Below are 21283 nucleotides of genomic sequence, written 5' to 3' on the forward strand. Positions count from 1 at the left end.
AAAAAAAAAAAAAAGTAATATATTATTATGGCGTTGACGTGTTAACAATTTATCGATCATCTTATCTTAAAAGTATATATAGAAAATAAGATGATAAGGGAGAAGAAAGAGAAAAAAAAAAGCATCTTACGAATATCTTGTAGACCCACTATCCTTTCTGAAACTCGATCGAACGGTAAACAAAAAAATGTGAACTTTGTTGAACGGCTAGGAAAAAAGATGGGTATATATAGGAAGGAACTTTCGTGGAATTGCTTTAAAGAAAAACGAAATAGTTTTGAGATTTTTCTTTCTTTATTCTCGTACCTGATCACAAAGAACTTACGTAATAGATTTTTTTTTTCTCTCTATGCATATTTCTTTCCGGATGAAATTGAATCGAAAGGTTTTTGAACACATTTGTTTCAACATTTTTCACTCCCCCCTTCACCCGTTCCCTTCCCCCCCCCATCCCCAATGCTTTTTTGTTTTCAAATCTGTCGGAAATTCGGGATAAATCTTTCGTTTATAACAAAACTCGCATGTTAGAAAAGAAAATGAAATATCAAAGGGGAATTCGTCGGTGTGTTGATACACAGAATTTGTTTGATCAACGTTTCTTGTCCAAAATATCTGCCATGTTGTATTCTTCTCTTTACAACGGTTTAACCATGCTTGTAGATTTTTGTTTGTTTCTTTCTTGTATTTTGTTTTAACTATTTTTAAGGGGGAACGTGGGGGTGGGGGGAGGCAAAGGAGTGGTGTGATTTCCATTTTCGATGTTATTAACGTTTAAACTGTATGAAAGAAAATGTAGCTTTGGTGTTTAACAAAGCTAAAGAATGTGGCTTTTGAAGGGATAACGAAAGGATAGTTTTACCTAGCAAGTCAATGTTTAGATAGAACGAGCCTTTGAAGTTAGCGTGTTTATTAAAACTGTCGTCACTATTACGGCAAACTGGTTGGTCGTTTCTATTTAAAAGTTTTTTAACAAGAGGAACGCAAAAAAAAGAAGTACAATAAAAAAATAAAAAAAAAAAAAACAGAGATAATTATTTATGTTTAAGAAATTGTATTATTATTTAATCGATCGTTCGTTACTTGTCCCAAGACGATTACGTGAGAATATCGTTCATACGTTTTCTAGTAGAAAGAGAATATATATATATATATATTGCGAAAGTAAGTTTGTTAGATAGTTTGACGTTTTACCAAGGTTCCAATTCCCATTGGTTGTAGATGCAAAACTAGCAAATGATTCGCTAATGTCCAACCAAACTCGAGAAATTAAAGTAAAGTGAAGTAAAAGCTTGTAAGGGTTGTATTGTCTTCGTATTATGTTTTCATAATGTTCTTGGGATTTTATTTCCATACGAATCCCATTATGTATGTATATATTTATCTTTTTATATACTCGAATAATTCCCTTTGGGTGATATTTTAACGATGGGTCGTTTAAGCGTTATCCTTTTCCTTGAGATTGCTCATGACCTTTCAACTTTATCTTCTTTCCAGGATACGCGGTTTAATCCTGGCTGCCATCGTGAAAATCATATTTTTTCGAATTAATTTTTTACCTTGAATATTTTTGAATACTATACCTTTTTATCGATAAATTATTATCACCAATTATTATAATTGCTTTCGATTGTTTAAAAGTATGAAAAATGTATTTTAATGAATATTAGATAATTGTGAGTCAAATTAACACATTTTTAAAGCTGGTTGTTTTACACAAACTTAATCTATTTCTTGTGCATAGAAATACTTTGACGTCACTATCTAATATATAAAATATTGAAAAAATGGTTGAATTATTAAGTTCAAGTATCATGGAGAGGAATGTTTAATAAATCAACGAGAAATGTATTTTTAAAACAAAATACACGTATATACGTACAAATTATTTAGATTAAAGTTTTCGTTAAAATTCAGGCAAAATACAGGTACGTATTAAAACACATCCGGCAATCTAGCGTTAAAATAATATAATTGACAAAAGAATCATTTAATTAATACGTTCGAGTTGTATTTAATGAAAACAATAGAACAATCGATATCAAGTACACATAATATACACATACAAAAACATCGATTGAAATTGATCTATATACATATTTCCATGTACAATACTTTCGATGTTGAATCGAAATACGTAAAACGACATTTGGAAAGTTTCTCTGATATCGTACCTGTTTGTGAACGAAACGAATATCCACAACACGTATACACGTATTCACATATACGAGTAGTTAACGCCGAGTTATAACTGAGTTCTTTTTTTTTTCTTTTTTTTTATATTCGACGGAACATTTCATCTGATTGGCCTACTTCCGTATCATCTAATCCGAAGGTGGACCGGTTATACTGATGATTCATAGAATTCATTTGAGACTAATACCAGTAACCACATGGCTTACCTTTTCTCAACGTTAAACGATTATTACGAATATAGAAATGGTGAAACATTTATTAATTATTATGCATTTCTTAATGTCTAATTTTTTTTAATATATTCACAATTCATTTGAAAATTATATTTTTTTTTTTTTTTTATAACGCTAAAGTTATAATATTATATTGAAAATACGCGCGTGTAAATAATAGAATTTTATTTAATCAACGTAGAATATTATTTGACGAATATATTGTTAAATATAATATATATATGTATATACATTTGGCGTGAAAGCAAAAAATTGATTTGTTTTGTTCTTTCGATTTGGTCAACGTACTAATTAGAATTAATGCAGACCGATGAAGTGTAACACGTGTTTCAAAGTTGCCGCTTTAAATTTCATATTAATTCAAAGTTCGATCGAATATTAATTAAGATGACGATAACGTGGGGTTTTCATTAGAACCGGTACTTGAACCCTGCCTATCCTTCATCGAGAAATGCAAAGCTTCGTTACGAACTACGAGAAAATCTCGAGTATTATTCATCGAAAGATTCATACAATTTTGATGCAAGTAAATCGAATCAAACTGTTCTAAGAGTGCAAACTTGTATTACGATTGCAATTAGGTTTTTAACTTGCTTCAATTTTTCTTTCTTTTTTTTTTTTTATTAATAAAGTAGTTATTGGTCATAAATTTATATTAAAAAAGAAAAACAAGAGAAAATCTATGCTCTTTCATATATATTATAATACAGGATAAACGTAAAAGCATCTATGAGAAAAAGCTTGCGAATTACTTTGCGAAATAATAATGGAAATAATAAAAAATATAATACGATATAGTACAATTTGATGGGGGCAACTTCATGCGTTGGTTGCTATTACGACTTATGTACACATAAAACATATAAGTTATGTGTTGTAGTCAATAATCATGTCTTTTCCATATCTATCAAATAACCCACTTTTCGATCGTAAACTAAGCAAAGTTATCAACAACGTTTATTAACAAATGACAATTTTTTGGTCTTGCTACTGTTTGAAGGATTTATTATGAGAATATTATATCTAAAATGAAATGAATCATTATATATGTTAAAAACATTTTATCGAAATAATTCTATGGAAAAGGAATGATTGGAATGAGTTAAGGGGAGGGAGAAAGAAGGAGGATAAAAAAAAAAAAGATAAAAAAATAAATGAAAGATTAATAAAGTAGCGAATAACGTAAGTTTATTCGAAAATGTTCTTGCGGCTATTGGAGAAAGGAAATTACCGTTCTTCCAATGGAATCGGGAACGTGCGTACCTTGATTCGGGTTTGCGAATACCAGGATTGTATCCAACGTACCGAATGTCAGGGTAAATTGGGAAGGAAAATTGGATTTACATTTTTCGGCAAACGATCAGTATACCCTGAGGGGTCTGCTGCTGCTGCTGCTGCTGTTTCGAGAAAAAGTAGGTGCCGGTAACGGTTTCGACCTAGTTTCTCATTTTGATCTCTCTCTCTCTACCTTCACTGTCCCAACCGATTCGTTAATGCTGCCGAAAGAATTCAGTATCATGATTTTCAAAGCCTCAAATCTCCCTTTGACATTATCTTAATCTTCTTTTTTCTTTTTTTTTTTTGAAGTATTCCAAAAGTCTACTCTCTCTTTTTTCGATTCCAATGATTTCGCATATTTCTACGTTGCGATTAGAAAAAAAAAACAACAAGGATTTCGACCAATGGGGAAAGGAAAGAAATAAATGGTTTTTATTGATTTTTTTTTTCTTCTTCCCACCCTCCCCCATCCTTTCGACGTTACGTTCTTTGTATTCTTCTTTTTTTTTTTACAAATCTAACAAAATTACTGAACGATAATTGATGAACCGTGGTCTATTTCTTTATTCGAAAATATTATCGTGAAAATGCAATATTAATTTTACTTTGTTTAGTTGTTGTTGTAAATAACGCAAAAGTCTCGAAATCGAAACTAATTTTTAGCGTAGCACTCCCCCTAAACTTTCACCGTATAAACTGAAACGAGTTTTAAAAATAGACTTCACAATATAAAAGTAAGTCAATCATTATAACATGACTTTCTTTTTTTAATCGTGTAAATAAGATCAATAAAGTAAGCGTTCATTATGAAAAGAAGAAAAAGAAAAAACATGATTTAGTAAAGTGTAGAGATAATAATAATAATAATACCCAACAGAATAATCCAACCTATCGAACTATTATTAATAGTAATGCATATTTTTCCGGGGATAGTCATTGTTAGAAAAATTGATTATTTTATTTTCCTATTTTATGATTTAATATAAATTTGATGTGGTAAAAATGAAATATATGATGAAACGGGCGCGAACGCGAATAATATACTTATTTTTTCTTTATAATTTAAATACTATAGTTGATACTAAAAGTAGAATTGTTAATAGATAGTTATTATAATTTATAGATGCATTGGAATATGTCGAATAAAGAACTATCGAAGCTTTTGCTGGAACATTCACAGAATGATCAACCATTGCTTTACTGAAAAATAAATAAATAAATAAAGCCTTGTAATATTGTCGAAATATTAAATAAAATAAATGAAAAACTAAATGATTTATTTATCATACGTAATATTATCTAGAATTGAATAAATATGACTTACTTGATTGGTACTTTTGAATTGACGCTTGCTACTTTTACTATCGTCGAGTTTAAAGATTTTTTTCCCGCGATGACTTTCAAATCGACTATTTGTGGTTTATCGTCCAAAAAATTGATAACAAGTGTCACCAATTGATGCTCGTTGAATCGTGAAATTACTAAAATATTTTTATCAATGACCATACTTTGATACGATCCGTTTTTCATTACGCTCATTGTATTACGTAAATCCATTAATGCGGTGTAAATTTTGTAATGCGACTCGTTGTTTTTGTTTTCTTGTTGATCTTTTAAATTCAAATTTGTGTAATCGTGATTAATCGGTAACCAAGATTTCTTTCCCTTTGTGAATCCTGATAATAATTAAAATTAAATTACTCTTCAAATGATTCTTACAATAATAATTCGTTCGTTTTCTTTTTGTTTGATCAGACAAATTGTATAAAATACAATGGATCGTTTTTATTACCGGCAAAAGTTGTTTTATCCCATTGAAATGGGGTTCTATACGGATCACGAGATTTTTTTTGAAAACCTTCTTCCCCAGCAGCACAAGCTTGTGTATCTTGCGTCTCTTTAAACGTTATAGCTTCGTTATTAGTCATACCAATTTCTTCCCCATAATAAGTTATCGCTACACCAGGTAAAACCATTGCTAACATGGTCATTTGATCAGCTCTACCTGGATAACGACTGGCCATACGACTACGATCGTGATTACCCATCTATGATTAATTATTCAAATTTATCATTTAAATAATAATAGTTTGAGACAAAAAAATAAAGATTTTAACTTACCACCCAATTTGCTACACTTCCATTTGGCATAGCCTTGAACCAGGAGTCTATTGTCTTTTTGAAATCGGTTGCACTCGATTTATTATTAACATCGGTAATGAATTTAAAATTAAAAGGTACGTCCGAACCGTATTTGTAAAATTTAATAGTATTTTCTAAGGACGTGTATGCTTCCGTCATTATTACCTGTCAAAAAATAAAATCAAATAATAATAATTTTTAATTTTTTAATTATATATATATATATGTGTGTGTGAATTTAATTGAAATTTATATTAAAATCAATATTTTAAACAATATTATTATATTAATACGAAATATACCTTTTCTTCTTCGTTATGTATATTCGTATAAGAGTTGACAATGTTTCTCCAATTGTGTATTAAAGTATAAGTTTCTTCTTGATCTTTGGTATAAATGTGTTTTAAATAATCATATTCATTTTTGGATGCTTTAGTCGCATTGTTTATTGGTTCGTTCAATTCAATATTGCTTACTTCAAAAAGATGAGGTACCGCATCGATATAAAATCCATCAACACCCTTATTCAGCCAATATTCTATTATTTGCTATAAATTATTATAATCGATATTTAATTGAATCGTTAATGAGATAGAACGATTTAGGTTTTACTTATTTTACGATTATCATTTATCGATAATTACATTACACCTGTATTCCACTTGCCTGCATTTCAAATACGACTTCTGGATTTCTGTAATTCAAATCTGGCTGTTGTGAAAGAAATTGATGATAATACCAGGCCTTTCGTTGTTCATTATAAGTCCACGATGAATTTCCAAACACGCTCAGCCAATTATTTGGTGGATTTTCTTTATTTTTGTTTACCCATATATAATAATCAGCATATTTTCCATCACCTTTGACACTATTGATAAACCACTCGTGTTGATCCGAAGTATGATTCGGTACGAGATCGAGAATAACCTGTTAATATTGTTTAATAATATTATTATCATTTTGAAATAGATAAAATAGGATATTGAATACCTTTAATCCGAGATGTTTGGCTCTTTTGATAAACTCGTTAAAATCTTCCATCGTGCCATAATCGGGATGGATATCGCGAAAGTCAGAAATATCGTATCCGAAATCTTTCATGGGACTTTTGTTGATCGATGATAACCAGATTCCCGTAACTCCAGACTCAACGAAGTATTGAAGTTTATTTGTTATTCCTGTATCATAAATGAAAATACTTCCATCTCTCTCTCTCTCGCTCTCTCTCTCTCTCACTCTCAATTTTCGTTTAATTTAATTTTATATTTCGTATATAAGTATTTCGTGCAAAGTATACGTAAGCATAAAAAACGGTGGCAAAGAAAAAAAAAAAAAAAAAGTCCCGTACGTAACTACTATTATTATTATTATTATAATTATTACAGTCGCGACGTTATTATTACCAAGATCGCAATCATACGAGCGTGTAATTATTGCTATGTCAGCCAGTGAGTGTGCGTTGTTTTTTTTAACCGATTCGTATCTCGAAATTGGTAAACATCGTTCGAACGGTGGTAGATGAAAGAACAACAAAAAAAAAACTATAGAAAAATATATATAAATAATTTTGTCGGGAAATATCAGAAAGTTTTGTCTCTATATCGATTAGAAATGATTATAATTAAATAATCTTTACCAACGAGATCACCGATGCCATCCAGGTCGCTATCCTTGAAACTTCTTGGGCAAATTTGATAAAAAACAGCATTTTTCCACCATCCTTTATTACGAATTTCAGCGATTGTTAATGACGCAAATGAGTAACACAGAAAAATGAATACGTACTGACGCGAATGTATCATTTTGACGATTAGAAGGTTGCAACAATACTGCCACTCCTATATAAGGAAATTACCTTGCAACGCAAAAGAACTGGACATAATGAAGAAAGACATCGTTCGAGTTTTGTGATTATCAGTAATGTCATGGAAATAGACGAGAAAAAAATGAGATATATCTTTTGGTATCGCGAATTCTACTGATAACGATCGAATTCTACATTGAAATACCGTAGCAACATGTTTCTAATACGCGTTTTATCATTTATATATCCATCTATTATTTATTTATCTAATATTTATCTAAAATATACTACCGAAGAAGATGTTGCCATTGCATTGGCATTCGTATTCGATTCGTCATCGAATGCAATTACTATACTAATTTTTCATTTTAAAACCGAGGAAAAATATTTTTCGATTATTTGTCAAATTAAAACGGGGAAACAAAAATTGAAAAATATTGTCTTAGAAAGAATTATTTTATTTACCAATTGACATTCTTACTGTATTCTCGTATCGTGAGATGATAACAACTTGAGTTACTTGTTGATGATAATAATTTAAGATAGAAGAAGAAAAATATCGATATCGTCTCGTAATGCGAGATAAATGCATCGAGAATTTTTTTCTTTATTTCTAGGTAACGAATTGAAAGAGTTAAATATAATTGAAAAAAAAGTTTGTCTTGTTCTCTTCCAATCGATAATAACTGTTCAAGAAGAAGAAGAATACAAATTGTTGTTTATTTTATACTTCTTGTATTATATTTAAGTAAATCGGATTTAAAAAGAAAATATATATATTTAAAAGAAAAAGATAATACATTAATTAATATGTGATACAAGTTTATATTTTTTTTTGTATTTTATAATTATATATTTAATTTAAAAAAAAATTAAATAAAATTTTTTTTTCTAAATTAATATATTTAATTTTTTTGATTAATTATATTATTTAAATTTATATTTGATTTTGTTAAATCGAACAGATTTGTTTCTTTTTTTTTTTTGTCTATAACAAATGTATTATTTGACGAAAAGATAAATGATCGATTTCTATCGATCGGATTTAAAACTTAGGTGTATAAAAGGTAGAAAGTTGTCAGGCTTAATTGAAACGAACGAACAAGGATAATTATGTTTCCGTCTAGGTGTCAGAATGACATGACACGATGGAAGAACCCTTTTGGAATTTCCTAGCCAATTGTAATTGGCAACGAGATCGACGTGCTTGTAGTTTCATCGATTCGCTAATTCAAAATGCTTTGATTCATCATTAATCTCGATTTAACGATAGGTTTATACATTTGTGAATGAAAGTTAAAGGTTAATGAAACTGACTTAGGAAGTATTCAAAAGAAACGGATGAGGTTTTCTTTGAGATTCAAAAAACAAAAAAAAACCATCTATTACGTGATTTAAATATTTAGTGTATTTATCATTTTATTTATCCTAAAATTAATATTATTTATATTTCGAATGAGAGAATCTTTTCAGAAATTTCAATCGAATTATTTTTGTCTAACTAATCAAATCAATCATCGTTTCACTTCGTTTACAGAAATAACAATCGTTTGATCATGGTCACAATTTTCTACTAATTAAGATTATTCTTACTTTTATAAAATATTATTTCATTCAGTAAATAATATCTTAATTAAAATTCGCTGGTAAGAATTAATGCCGTTTGTGAAGGAACTTTTAGGTTGTCGTTTTGTTCAACGGTGGTACTGTAAACAGAATAACAAAATTACAAAATTCTAATATCCATGTATCCTATAGAAATTATATATATATATAAAAATAGATATCTAATATAATTTGATTATTGAAAAATCGATGGAAATGTGTTAACATAGTTCGGGATATATCGAAGAATTATTTTCTTTACGATAAAATACGAGATTAAAAAAAAAAAAAAAAATATAATAAACTTTATACGAAAGTATCACTACGTTCAATTAATATCACAACTTATACGATTCGACTTACCCAATAGGTACGCCGTCAATTTCAGTAGCGTAATAAAGTTTAAGTTTCTTTGGCACGTTATCAAATATGTTCAAATCAACTTGTTCCTCTTGATCTCCGAAATTTGCTACCACGTAAACAGACTCGTCATTTATCGTTTTTCTGTAATTAATATTATAATTAATGACATATATATGATCATTTATACATGCATGATATTTATAAAAAGAATAATTGGAAGGTAACGTAAATGAAAAAAACAGCAAGTAGTTGACGTGAAATATTAATCGTATAAATTACTTCAAACTTTACCTTGTAAATGCTAAAACATTTTTGTTTGGTACTTTTAAATTAAATCCGTCCTTTTCCGTAGATAAATTTTTCTTGAAGTTCGAAAGAGTCACTACCATCGTATAGAATGACTTTTTCGATACTTTTTCATTGGCCAAATTTAATGTCAAGTAATCACTGTTAACGGGTAACCAAGTGTCGGAATTCGTAGAAAATCCTACGTAACGTTAGAATAATATTATAACATGATTAAATATTTATATATATAGAAAATAATTTTATTTAAAAATGATTTTTAATTTAAACACTATATATGATTAATTATGATATGATTTAATTGAAACTATATATATATATAGAAAATAATTTTATTTAAAAATGATTTAATTGAAAACGTACCAGCAGCAGTACTGTTGTCCCATTGGAATGGTGTCCTACCATAATCTCGGCTTATGGAAAGGTAATTATCTTTGCCAATCTTACAGGCTTCGCTATCTTTTGTTTCTTCCCAAGAAAGTATGGTATCTTCCATACCAATTTCGTCACCATTGTATACCACGGAAACACCAGGAAGACAGAATATCATGGCCATGATTATGCGTGCTCGTTTATTGTTTCCAAAACGCGACACTAATCTACGATTGTCGTGATTTCCGCTCTAAATGATAAATACAATTTACAACACATTCGTTTTATTTATTTGTAATTTATTATCTCATTCTTATATGTTTACGAATGCGATAGAATTGTTATGTCATATGAATTTATTTTGTTTTTTTTTGTTCTTTTTTTTCTTAAAAACTGATACACCATCGTTCGTTTTGTTTTCGATAAAAAGCAACGAGAATAAAATATTAAAATAAAAAAAAGAAAAAAAAAAAATGCGACGAATTCGCGTGCACGCGTTTATTAGAGAATTTCGAATAAAAATGCGAATTTTTCTATTTGTCGTCGTGATAATTATTATTGCATTCTTCGTCGTCGGTCGTGTTCATATAAAAAAAAAAACAAAACGAAGAAACAAAAAAAAATATATAAAAAAAATCGTTCACAAATAAAGTTTGAAATGGGATTTATCTGTTGACGCGTGACTTACCACCCAATTGGCAACGCTTCCATCTGGCATACTCGATATCCATTCTTCCACGTATTTCGCAACGTCCGATGCAGTTGAATCTTTATTTAATTTGTCGATAAAATTAAAATTAAAAGGAAATAAAGCACCGTGTTTGTAATATTTCATAGTATTATCCAAACTGGCGTATGCTTCGACAATTAAAATCTTTGGACAATTCACTTTGGCGGAATATACGTCCAAAAAGTCACGCCAACTTTGAATTAATTCGTAGCTTTCCGGTTGATCTCTCGTGTAAATTTTTTTCGTTGAATTATATGCATTAGGATTATAAGTAGTACCGACCAATGGTTCGTCCAAAAATTGTTGATTCTCGTAATAATATGGTGCAGCGTCCAATCTAAATCCATCTACGCCAAGATCTAACCAAAACTTCATTACGTTCTGTAAAATATTCATTCGTTTGAAAATATGTTTAATTAACACATTATTCTATATTAGAGATATAATAATAATATTAATAATCTTAATACTTTGCACGTGTGTGGTGTGTGGATTATCGTTAGTGTTCAATTCAAATACGAACTAAATCAAATTTCGATTGTATAGAATAATTCGTTAGGCTTCTTTTTTTTTTTCTTTTTTTTTTGTCCAAGTTAGAAGAGAAATTGAAAAATGCAGATTAGATATATTGCGTCATATTACTGATTAGATTAACGTCGGGGCATCGATGTGAACGAACGTTCAATTTTAAAACGGACAAAAGCATTTGATCTTCCTCGTCTTCATGAATTAATAAAAAACGCGATGATAAAAGTTATTAGTTGAATTAAAAATGATAAAATTGCGCGATTATGTGATTAGATAAATTCATCTTATATTGTTTAAGATTTATAATTATATATATATATATATATATTCGAAAAATTGGATAAATTACCATCATCTCTTTTCTAAGTTCTGTGCTGTTGTAATTTAATTCAACTTGGAATGTCGAGAATTGATGATAATAATATTCCTGTCTATCTTCATTCCAAATCCATCCTGGATTATCGTAAATACTCATCTGTAAGTGTAGACAACAAATATATTTGTTAGTAGTCAATCATTCGTGATTAGAAATTTCCAGATTATAGGAATTAATCATGGAATTGAACATTATTGAATTACCCAGTTATTCGGATACGTAATTGTACCGTTAGGAAGAGTTCGTCCTTTTCTCCAAACGTAATAGTTTGTATAGGGATCGATTTTTTGTATACTCCATTCGAACCATTTGTGTTTGTCCGATGTATGATTAGGAACGAAATCCACGAATAATTTCATACCCTTCTCGTGAGTAAGTTTAGCCAATTCTTGAAAATCTTTCAACGTACCAAAGGTTGGATCTACTTCGGTGAAATTACTAATATCGTAACCCATATCGAGCATTGGACTTGTATAGAATGGAGATAACCATATAGCATCGACTTTTAAATCCTTAAAGTGATCCAGTTTACTGATTATACCTGCGTGGAGAGAAAAATGTTATATGAAAATGTAAGTGTCAATCGATGGATCGTTCAATTTGCTTGATGAAAAATAAACCGCGACATTTTTATCGGTTTAACTGAAATATATTTTCATGGATTCTAGGATAATACAATATATATGGACAATACAAGAAATATTTGATGGAAATTAAAATATCCTCGAGGGTGACATTTATTATAATGAATATATACATATATATATATATATATATATATATATTTTGTAAGAATTAAATAAAATATCTGTTGAAAATTTGTCGAATAAATAATCAAGTATAGAACGATAGGATGAAATTCAATATAATTATTTATATTAATCTATTGACAATCTCTAATGATAATGTAATGATATTGTAATTCTTTTTTTTACCGAACATATTTTAATAAAAAAAAATATATCGTTCAATTTACCTTGGATATCACCTATACCATCTCCGTTGCTGTCCTTAAAACTTCTCGGATAAATTTGATAGAGCAATAAATTTTTCCACGATGTTGGATTGCAATTTAAGTTTTTACCGGTTACCACGACCAGTAATGCGGCAAATATAAACCACCCCTTCATTGTATTAGTCAAATTTGTATTCAATTCAAGAGAAATTCAATATTGTATATTATTCTATTCGCGAATTTGGTTTTATTTGAACGCAACGTTTCGTATCACTCACGATGTATCTATTGTGCAGAAATAAAACGATGCGTTCCTTATATAGTCATATTCGGGTATATTATGAAAAGTGTAAATCATAATAACCTTATTAGTTTCGTAAATTGTATGCATCTATGTATGTATGTATATGTATATTCAAATGTAACAACTGATACTGTCACGAAACTGTCATACAAAAAGTCAAATAGGAAGGCCGAATAACAGATGTCAGATAAGTTTATAAATGGTCTTATAGCAGGAACGAGTAATTTTTCGAAAAAAAAAAAAGGAAAAATAACATGTGTTATTAATCTTTGATGATAATAAAAAAATATTTTCAAACTGTGTGATATCATTGATCTGGAAAAAGTGATTATACGAACGAACGAATGAATGGGCGCGCGAGTTTGGCTAAGCGATTATAATTCAAATTAAAATCAATATTTCTTTTCTCTTATAACTTTGTGTACATTATAAATTTGATGAATTTATTCTAACATATATTTATTAACACAAAAATATGAAACATTTGATGGTAACAAAAGGGGAATATAAATAAATAAATATAACTGCTGCAACATTTTTTAATTTCTTTTTATTTTCTTTTTATTTAATACTTTAAAACTTCGAATTTTGTTCATTTATAATCCACGGATGTGCTAACGTTAAAATCTATAGAAATATGTCGCATTAATTTGTCCCTTTTTTTTTCATTTTAATTAAATATACAAAGACGTAGTAGATCTTTGATATTTAAATATCATTATTCCGAAGTATAAAGCTTCGAACTAAAATCTAATCGTGCGGTTTAATGGTATTATGTACTACGCGAACGTATAAAATCTTCTATAGTATGGCTACCTTTCAAAGGACCATATACGCTTACAAAGTTAGCCGATGGTACTATGAATATCTATATTTAAAATATTCTTGCATTGTATGGTCAAATTAAATGTCATCTCCAGAAACCTTCGTATATATATTTTATTTTAATTGAAATAAATTGTATTTTCGGTAATTGTGCGTTTAAAATTAATCTTCATTCTCTAAAAGACACACGTAGAATGTAGTCTTTGTGTCATGTTATATACGATAATAATCATAGACAATTCGGCATGGAGTAAAATAGCGATTGTATTAAAGTTTCATTCATAAAGGAAACAATTTGATTGTATTTCGTTAACTTACCAATCTCCTTTTACTTGCTACCTGAATTATTCGCTTGTAATAGAAACTAGCTTAATTAAAATTAACAGAATCGAGTTATAGATATATATATGTTAAGATTAATATTCCAGATAACGAGGATTCTATAGATTGTTCAGAATATTTTGGTCAATTTATAAAATATGTTTTGATGGTTTAAATTTAAAATGTTCTAAGTTAAAAAAAAAATATAACTTAAATACAGTATAATTAAATGTAATAGAACTTTAAACAAAATTATTATTCAAATTTACCTATCATCATTTTAAATTGTACGAAGTCTATTTCGTTAATTTGACTATTATTTTCGTTAACGATTATTCAGATAACAGTTTTTGTATTTCCAAGGAACGTTGAAATTTCTATACTATTTTAGCATAACGTTCAAATAAATTAGATCGGTGTGCATTTCAATAGTGTTACGTTGTAAACACAATGGGCGTTATTGACCAGCATGTATGGCATTGATCCCCCACAATATAACTCGCTTAGTACATGCAGCACGTGGATGATACGATCGTAACAGCTACGGAATGAAATATTCGATCAATAGGATTTGAATGGTAGGTACTAGTCTTTCTCTTTGAGAACAATTCTACAACGTCATGAGTTGTTTCATATATAAATCCATTATTATTATTATTATAATTCATAAGAAAATCTTTCCTATTTCAAACCTAAATGAAAGAATCTTTTATTAATCATATGTCAACGGGTAACATAAAACTCAATATCAATGGTTTCTCGTATTTACATAAATCATCTTAATACAATTAAATTAATTCTAATAGAAAAATTTCATAGGATGATACCAAGAAAGAAACATTAATATATATATATATATATCGTAAAATGTTGTGTCTAGGATACGTTGCAATAATCAGGAGATTTTGAACACACGCTATTGCATGTGTTATCGGTGAATTAATTAGAGACATTGCTGTTAGGTACTAGAAAAATTAACACCGTCTTCTTGGTGTCGGCCTATGAATGCAAAAGGGAAATATGGTGCACGCGATTCTTATTTTCCTTTCTTTTTTTTTTTTTACTATAAAGTACGATCGCGTGCATAGATAAAATGAGTACTAAGGTGAGCTAACGCGTATTACATCCTCGATCGATCTTTCCTCACAGGTATTGTGTTATACCTGTATATAGTTTTCCTATCCTAAAAACCAAACAAATATTTTTAAATCGTTGGATTCTTTTATCGATAGAATATCGATACCTTTTGTTCGATAGTTACGTACGTCGAAATTGTCTTTTCTATGATTAAAATTGAATGGAAAAAGTGAGTGAGAGAGAGAGAGAGAGAGAGAGAGAGAAATACCGAAGATCGGATCACTATCAGTTATTGCACGTAGTTATACCACCAAATGTTCCATTTTTTTTATTCGAATATCTATCGTCTGCGATTTAAAGAGATTTCCTGCAATAGATAGATCGTCGATAATGTTATTAGAAAGAATATAAAGCTTTGTTATTGTAAATTGCATTTATTCTGTTTTCTTTTAAGAAACATTGTATGCAATTACATGCGTTATAAAATTTGTTTTATGTGTTATTTTAATAAAATAAACATAAATTTGTTTATTCGTTTATAAGAAACATCATTTTTAAATTTCAACATAACTTTTGCGATTACTCTTATTTATTTATTTAAATTACACACACACGAGAGAGAGAGAGAGAGAAAGAGAGAGAGTTTCGTTACGTTGTATTCGAAAAATATATAAACGTCGCGTTGCAAACAAGAATCGAATCTCATTGATAAATGTTGATTGAAGATGCAATTGCCAAATAATGGAAATCTTTCGATAGAGATTTAAACTAACATGAGGGTGGGAGGGGGTGGGGGTGGAGTCTATAAGGTAAGTAATTTTCTCATCGACATAGTGCGTTCAATTGTCCTTCCCCTTTTTTTTATTTTTTATTTTATATATCAAAGATTAACTGTTGTTCCTTTTACATGCGACACCGTGATTTATATCCGTAAAACGTTGAAACGAGGTAATGTCGTATAACTTATAAGAGAAATAATAAAGGACACGTCGCCGGAAGGTTTATGGATCTGATATAATATTATTTCAATGCCATAACGTTATTAGACTGACATATACTACGTCAAGAACGTAATATTACAAATATCTTATATTTATGAGTAAAGTAATTTTTTTGTTTTTTTCTTTACGTCTAATTATTATGCCAATTATAAATGCATCATCTTTATTTTTTTTTTTTTTTTACTTAACAACTCATTAAGAAAATTGTTAATTTTTTCATAATTTGTTTCACTTACAGGAGTTTAAAAAACTATTTCCCTTTTACCACTTCATTTTTTAAATACAACAAATTTTTCAGCAATATACGAACAATGAATAAAAATTATATCGATCTTATTAGATTGTTAATTAGAAGGAATATAATATTAGAGATTTTTTATACCGTATGTATTATAAGATTGTCATTTTATCACATGGGACAAGACGATGATGTAAAATTCAGTAGAAAAGGTATTCGCAGTGGAGCCATTAATTATAAGAAGAAAGAACCGTTTGAATCTTTGCCCTTCACTTTTGGTCGATGCTTCCTCAATCCCCGAGGCTCTTTCTCTTCTTGCCACTTTCGAAGTCATCTTATTTTCTTCATTATACGAATGATAAATACAGTTATACTAGATTTACGTGATAACGTAAAATAGGAAAGAGACTCGTAGTAAAAATTTAATAGTTACGATTTTATTTATCTACAATAAATGGAAAATATTGTAAGTTTTATGTTATACAATGATCGTCATTATTTTTCTCACCTGAAAAATCTCTGTATTATATATCGGAATAATTTTCGTCGATTGAAAGGATCAAATAAAATAAAACAATTGTTGTTATATGCAAAAATGTTTTTATTGTTTCGTTTAAGGACATTTGTCATTAAATTCCATAGACAGTTGTAATATCCATATATTTCTTATCCTTTCGTAATTCAATTCGAATTTTAAACACATTTATTATTTTATTTTATCTTATTTATTTTTTTTCTTTTCTCTTTTTTTTTTCTATAATTTTCATCTTATGAATAATTCAATTCAACGCATCGTGCCTCGTCAATCGTCTCTTTCAGCACCACCATATATGTGTATATTACATAGTTTCGCGAGAAATTAAATCGAGAATACGTAAATAACGTGTATATACATATATGTGTGTTTGTGTATATGCGCTCGTGCATATAACGCGTACTACGTATGCACTTTATATTTATGTATTTTGCGTGACATTGCAAGTAAGACCGAAGGTCTTGTTTTTTAAACGGTAATGCTCTTCTGCGGGCTAATGTAATCAAAGAAATCTCGTTTTTAAACTGGGAGGAGGAGGAGGAGGAGGAGGAGGCTCGTGAGAAAATGCGAACAGCTAGTCTGTGTTTATCGTCACCCATCGTTTCATGCTGCTTGTATGTACTCGTAAAAACGATCATTTCGAGAGTTACTAGCTGCTGCTGCTGCAGCTTTACTTTTTTTTTTTTTCTTTTTTATATATATATATATATTCGACACAGCAATGTCACACAACTCGAGGCACACCCAACGAAACGAAGTTGAAGAAAGTCTCGCGAATTTTTCCCATATTTTCTTTTCTTAGCTTTTTCCTTTTTTTTTTTTTTCCATAAAAGCAAGAAATCTCGTTCGAGTCGTTGTATAAAAATGTTAGGACTTTTCTTGGCTTTCTTTTTTCTTTTTTTTTTTGAGTTTGTAGGTTCGCAGGAATAAAAAACAAGTATGTATTTTTATTTTTGAAAATGTGTACCTTTCACCATTGACTTCATTACCCTCCTTTCGAACTTTTATCCGGATAATTTTCAATTTCAAAGAATTTCGATAACGAATTACCAATATATTTCTATTTTAAACGATTGAAATGAACTTAAGGTAAAAATTTATTATAAGATGAGATCGTGTATGTTTCTATTTGAATTTGGATTCATCTGATAATAATTGTTTTGATGAACATTTGATAATACGCGAACACTTGTACAATTAAATATTATCTTTATCGATATTATTTTCTTCTTAACGAACTTGTTTTTGTCAGATAATTAATACAACCCAACGGGAATTTAAAGATTGTTCAATTTTTTTTTTTTACGGACAAAACTAAGAACGCAAACACGTTGTTATTGTTCATTAATCTTATTATTGTTGTTGAGGGGGGGGTCTTATTCATTTTGCATAAATATTGACAAGAATTGCATACAGGAAAGATCCATTGTTTATAGATTATCGGTAACAATTGTATATAAAATATAGTTAAAAATTATCGCCCATACGATTATCCGTATAATTTTTTCATTTCTACGAATATGCATATCGATGTTATTGTTTTCACAGACATAGTTATGGTTACGAGGGTTAGAAAAACAACAGTGCACGTGATTTGTAAAATTGATTATGTTACTCCCATATGTGTATATATCATAACTAAATGCATGGTTAACAGTAATAATGTGCTTCTGATAATTGTGACGTACGTATGTTGTTTCAATGTGCACCCGAGCATATATACCAGTGCTTGAATTTTACATAACATATTTCCAGTAATTAATATCATAAGACGTCGTTTCTCGCGTACAGTAACAAACGATGCGAAGATTACGTAATTTTATATCGATTTAACACTCTCACGAGTGATAAGAATTTGATTAATGACCCATCGATTTTAACGTCGCAGAAAAATGCAATTAGAGTGTTGCGTAAAAGCATCCTCTTTAAAGTGTATTATCCTTCGATCGATATTTTTAATGTACACTTTAATAAAAATGCATTATATTTATTATTTAATATTTAAACGGTATCGTATACTTCAATTTCATATTAAATGATACAAATCCAACGTTTACATCAGTAAATATTTCCCCATTGAATATGTCTATCGTTGCACTAATAATGCAATTGGTTAAATATCGGCAAAATAAATGAGAAGAGATTTTAATATAATTGCAATATATTGAATATCTTGAAGAATATATATATATATGTAGTTGATTTTTATTTTCTTTTATTATTAAAAAAAAAAAAAAAAAAAATACCACACACAAAAGGATAAAAAACGTTAATCACTTAACGCATAAATCAAGGTATTATACAATTATTATCGTTCATTAGAATACTAAACTCTCTCTCTTATTTGGAATAATTTTAAAAGTAATCAAAGAAAATATTATAAATGAATAATTTATGAAGTTAATGGGAATTACCGAGTTAGCGTAAAAAATCATTTCTCTTTTCGAGCTTAAGGAATATTCAAGAATTTTAGATTATACTTAAAGAACGAATTCCTAATAGTTCTTTTTTTTTTGTTTTTCTACTTGTTAAAGTTTTTCTTCCTTTCTTTCTGAAATGATATATCATTCCAATCTTGAGATTTTACGAGTGCGTTACGCCTCTTTTAGGAGATCGATGCTTTCAATCATCGTCGATGTTTTCTTCTCGTAACTTGCTCGTTTTTTGTTGAACAACATGTCGGTAGAATTATTATCTAATAGGTCTTTATTATCTCGATTTTAAGTAGTAATTTTTTCTATCACTTCTTTATACCTCGACGATTGTTAGACATTTTTTTAAATTATAAAAATCAAAGTACTAATAAAAGATAAATATATTGTATCGTCAAATAGATAACACCGAATTATCAGCTTGATAAATATTGTTTTAGTAATATATATCTCTCTCTCTCTCTAATAAAACTAATTAAAGATTATATGAGAAAGTTTAATAAACTAAATTAACAAGATGAAAATGTTCGTAAAACAAGATCGAAATAATTAACGCAATTATTGGCGTTACCAAATTTTACCGATGCAATTTGTTTCGTATACGTTGCATTGTAGTAAGGGTCTATCAACGGAGTTTACAAATCGATAGCTATCATGCGGTGCTTTTACTGCAGTCGAATGACCCGTTCTGCTTCTATCGTTTTACGTTTGATCCTTCAATTGATTATAAATAGATTGATAGATATATATTTAATATCTGAGAAATCAACGCCAAAAGTGCATATGCGCGAACAAAAAAAAAAAAAAGAAACAAACCAAAAATTCCATATTATATTTGTTTACAACATTTATCTTTAATACTTCCTCCTAACAATATTATTTTCGTTTTGTAAATATTGAAAGAAAGGAAAAAGAAAAGAAAATCGATTAGGAGGAGGGGGTTGGGGGTTAGGGGGGNGGGGGGGTGGGGAGTTAGGTTATTTTTTTTCTTTCTTTTCGCTGGTCTGAGAAAAGGAAAATAGGTGAAAAAAAAAAGAAAATATTGTCGAAATATTTCTTGTGCGAATGATATATATATATAAGGATTGCGTACTCGTAAATAAAGTAGAACGGAATTTGTAATTTGTAATAAGAGTAAGGAGGAATTCTTGTTGAAAATTGCAGTCGCATCTCCGCCTGATAGAAGGGTCACGAGAGACGATATGGGGGTGGCCTCGCACGGTGCAGCTGCGAACGCGAATGCGTCTACCGGTGGTTGTTCAAGTGGTACAACTCCACCACCACCACTACCACCATCGCGTCAGCACAATCCTTCCTCCCCTGGTCGAAATGGTCAGCTGTCTAGTAAGTTTCCACAATATTATTACCACGAGAATTCCACTTAGGATTTGTGTTGTTATCACAAATCGACGCGGATTATTCCTCTCTCTCTCTCTCTCTATTCTTTTAATAGATAAATGATTGCGTTATAATACGATTCTCTTTATAACGTTCAAAGACTCGATAACTTTATCTTAGTTCTATCAGTAACATTTAGTGCAACAACGTGGCAAATAATACATAGTACGTATGATATATCCAATTCAGTTTTATGCACGAACGTCACATGATTTTTTTTTTATCTACGAGAATTTTCATTTAATACGTGCGAAATCAAATTCGGAT

The 21283-nt window shown here is 29.3% G+C and overlaps 3 protein-coding genes across 13 annotated transcripts in view; 1 reads left to right on the top strand and 2 right to left on the bottom strand.

Moving 5' to 3' along the window:
• The window catches only part of LOC106788676 (calcium/calmodulin-dependent 3',5'-cyclic nucleotide phosphodiesterase 1A-like), a 69822-nt gene that overhangs the window by 37069 nt on the left and 11470 nt on the right, over positions 1 to 21283 (top strand). For all 11 annotated transcript variants that reach the window (XM_014752157.1, XM_014752154.1, XM_014752155.1 and 8 more), the window contains one exon: positions 20783 to 20962. In XM_014752157.1, the coding sequence (XP_014607643.1) occupies positions 20821 to 20962 (142 nt within the window). In that variant the 5' untranslated portion in view covers positions 20783 to 20820. The remainder of the gene's footprint in view (positions 1 to 20782; positions 20963 to 21283) is intronic.
• On the bottom strand, positions 4709 to 7922 carry LOC106788678 (maltase 1-like). The gene is made up of 8 exons (XM_014752159.1): positions 7483 to 7922; positions 6837 to 7024; positions 6513 to 6773; positions 6149 to 6394; positions 5826 to 6011; positions 5497 to 5752; positions 5029 to 5380; positions 4709 to 4904 (listed from the first exon to the last, which is right to left on the bottom strand). Exons 1-8 carry the CDS (start codon positions 7646 to 7648, stop codon positions 4760 to 4762), a joined length of 1800 nt encoding a protein of 599 aa, XP_014607645.1. The 5' UTR covers positions 7649 to 7922; the 3' UTR covers positions 4709 to 4759.
• On the bottom strand, positions 8689 to 13432 carry LOC106788677 (alpha-glucosidase-like). The gene is made up of 8 exons (XM_014752158.1): positions 12907 to 13432; positions 12134 to 12471; positions 11904 to 12029; positions 10985 to 11407; positions 10288 to 10546; positions 9910 to 10105; positions 9619 to 9759; positions 8689 to 9356 (listed from the first exon to the last, which is right to left on the bottom strand). Exons 1-8 carry the CDS (start codon positions 13058 to 13060, stop codon positions 9284 to 9286), a joined length of 1710 nt encoding a protein of 569 aa, XP_014607644.1. The 5' UTR covers positions 13061 to 13432; the 3' UTR covers positions 8689 to 9283.

This window comes from Polistes canadensis, unplaced genomic scaffold, assembly GCF_001313835.1.
Source record: "Polistes canadensis isolate GaletaPanama2010 unplaced genomic scaffold, ASM131383v1 scaffold_148, whole genome shotgun sequence".
NCBI lineage: Eukaryota > Metazoa > Arthropoda > Insecta > Hymenoptera > Vespidae > Polistes > Polistes canadensis.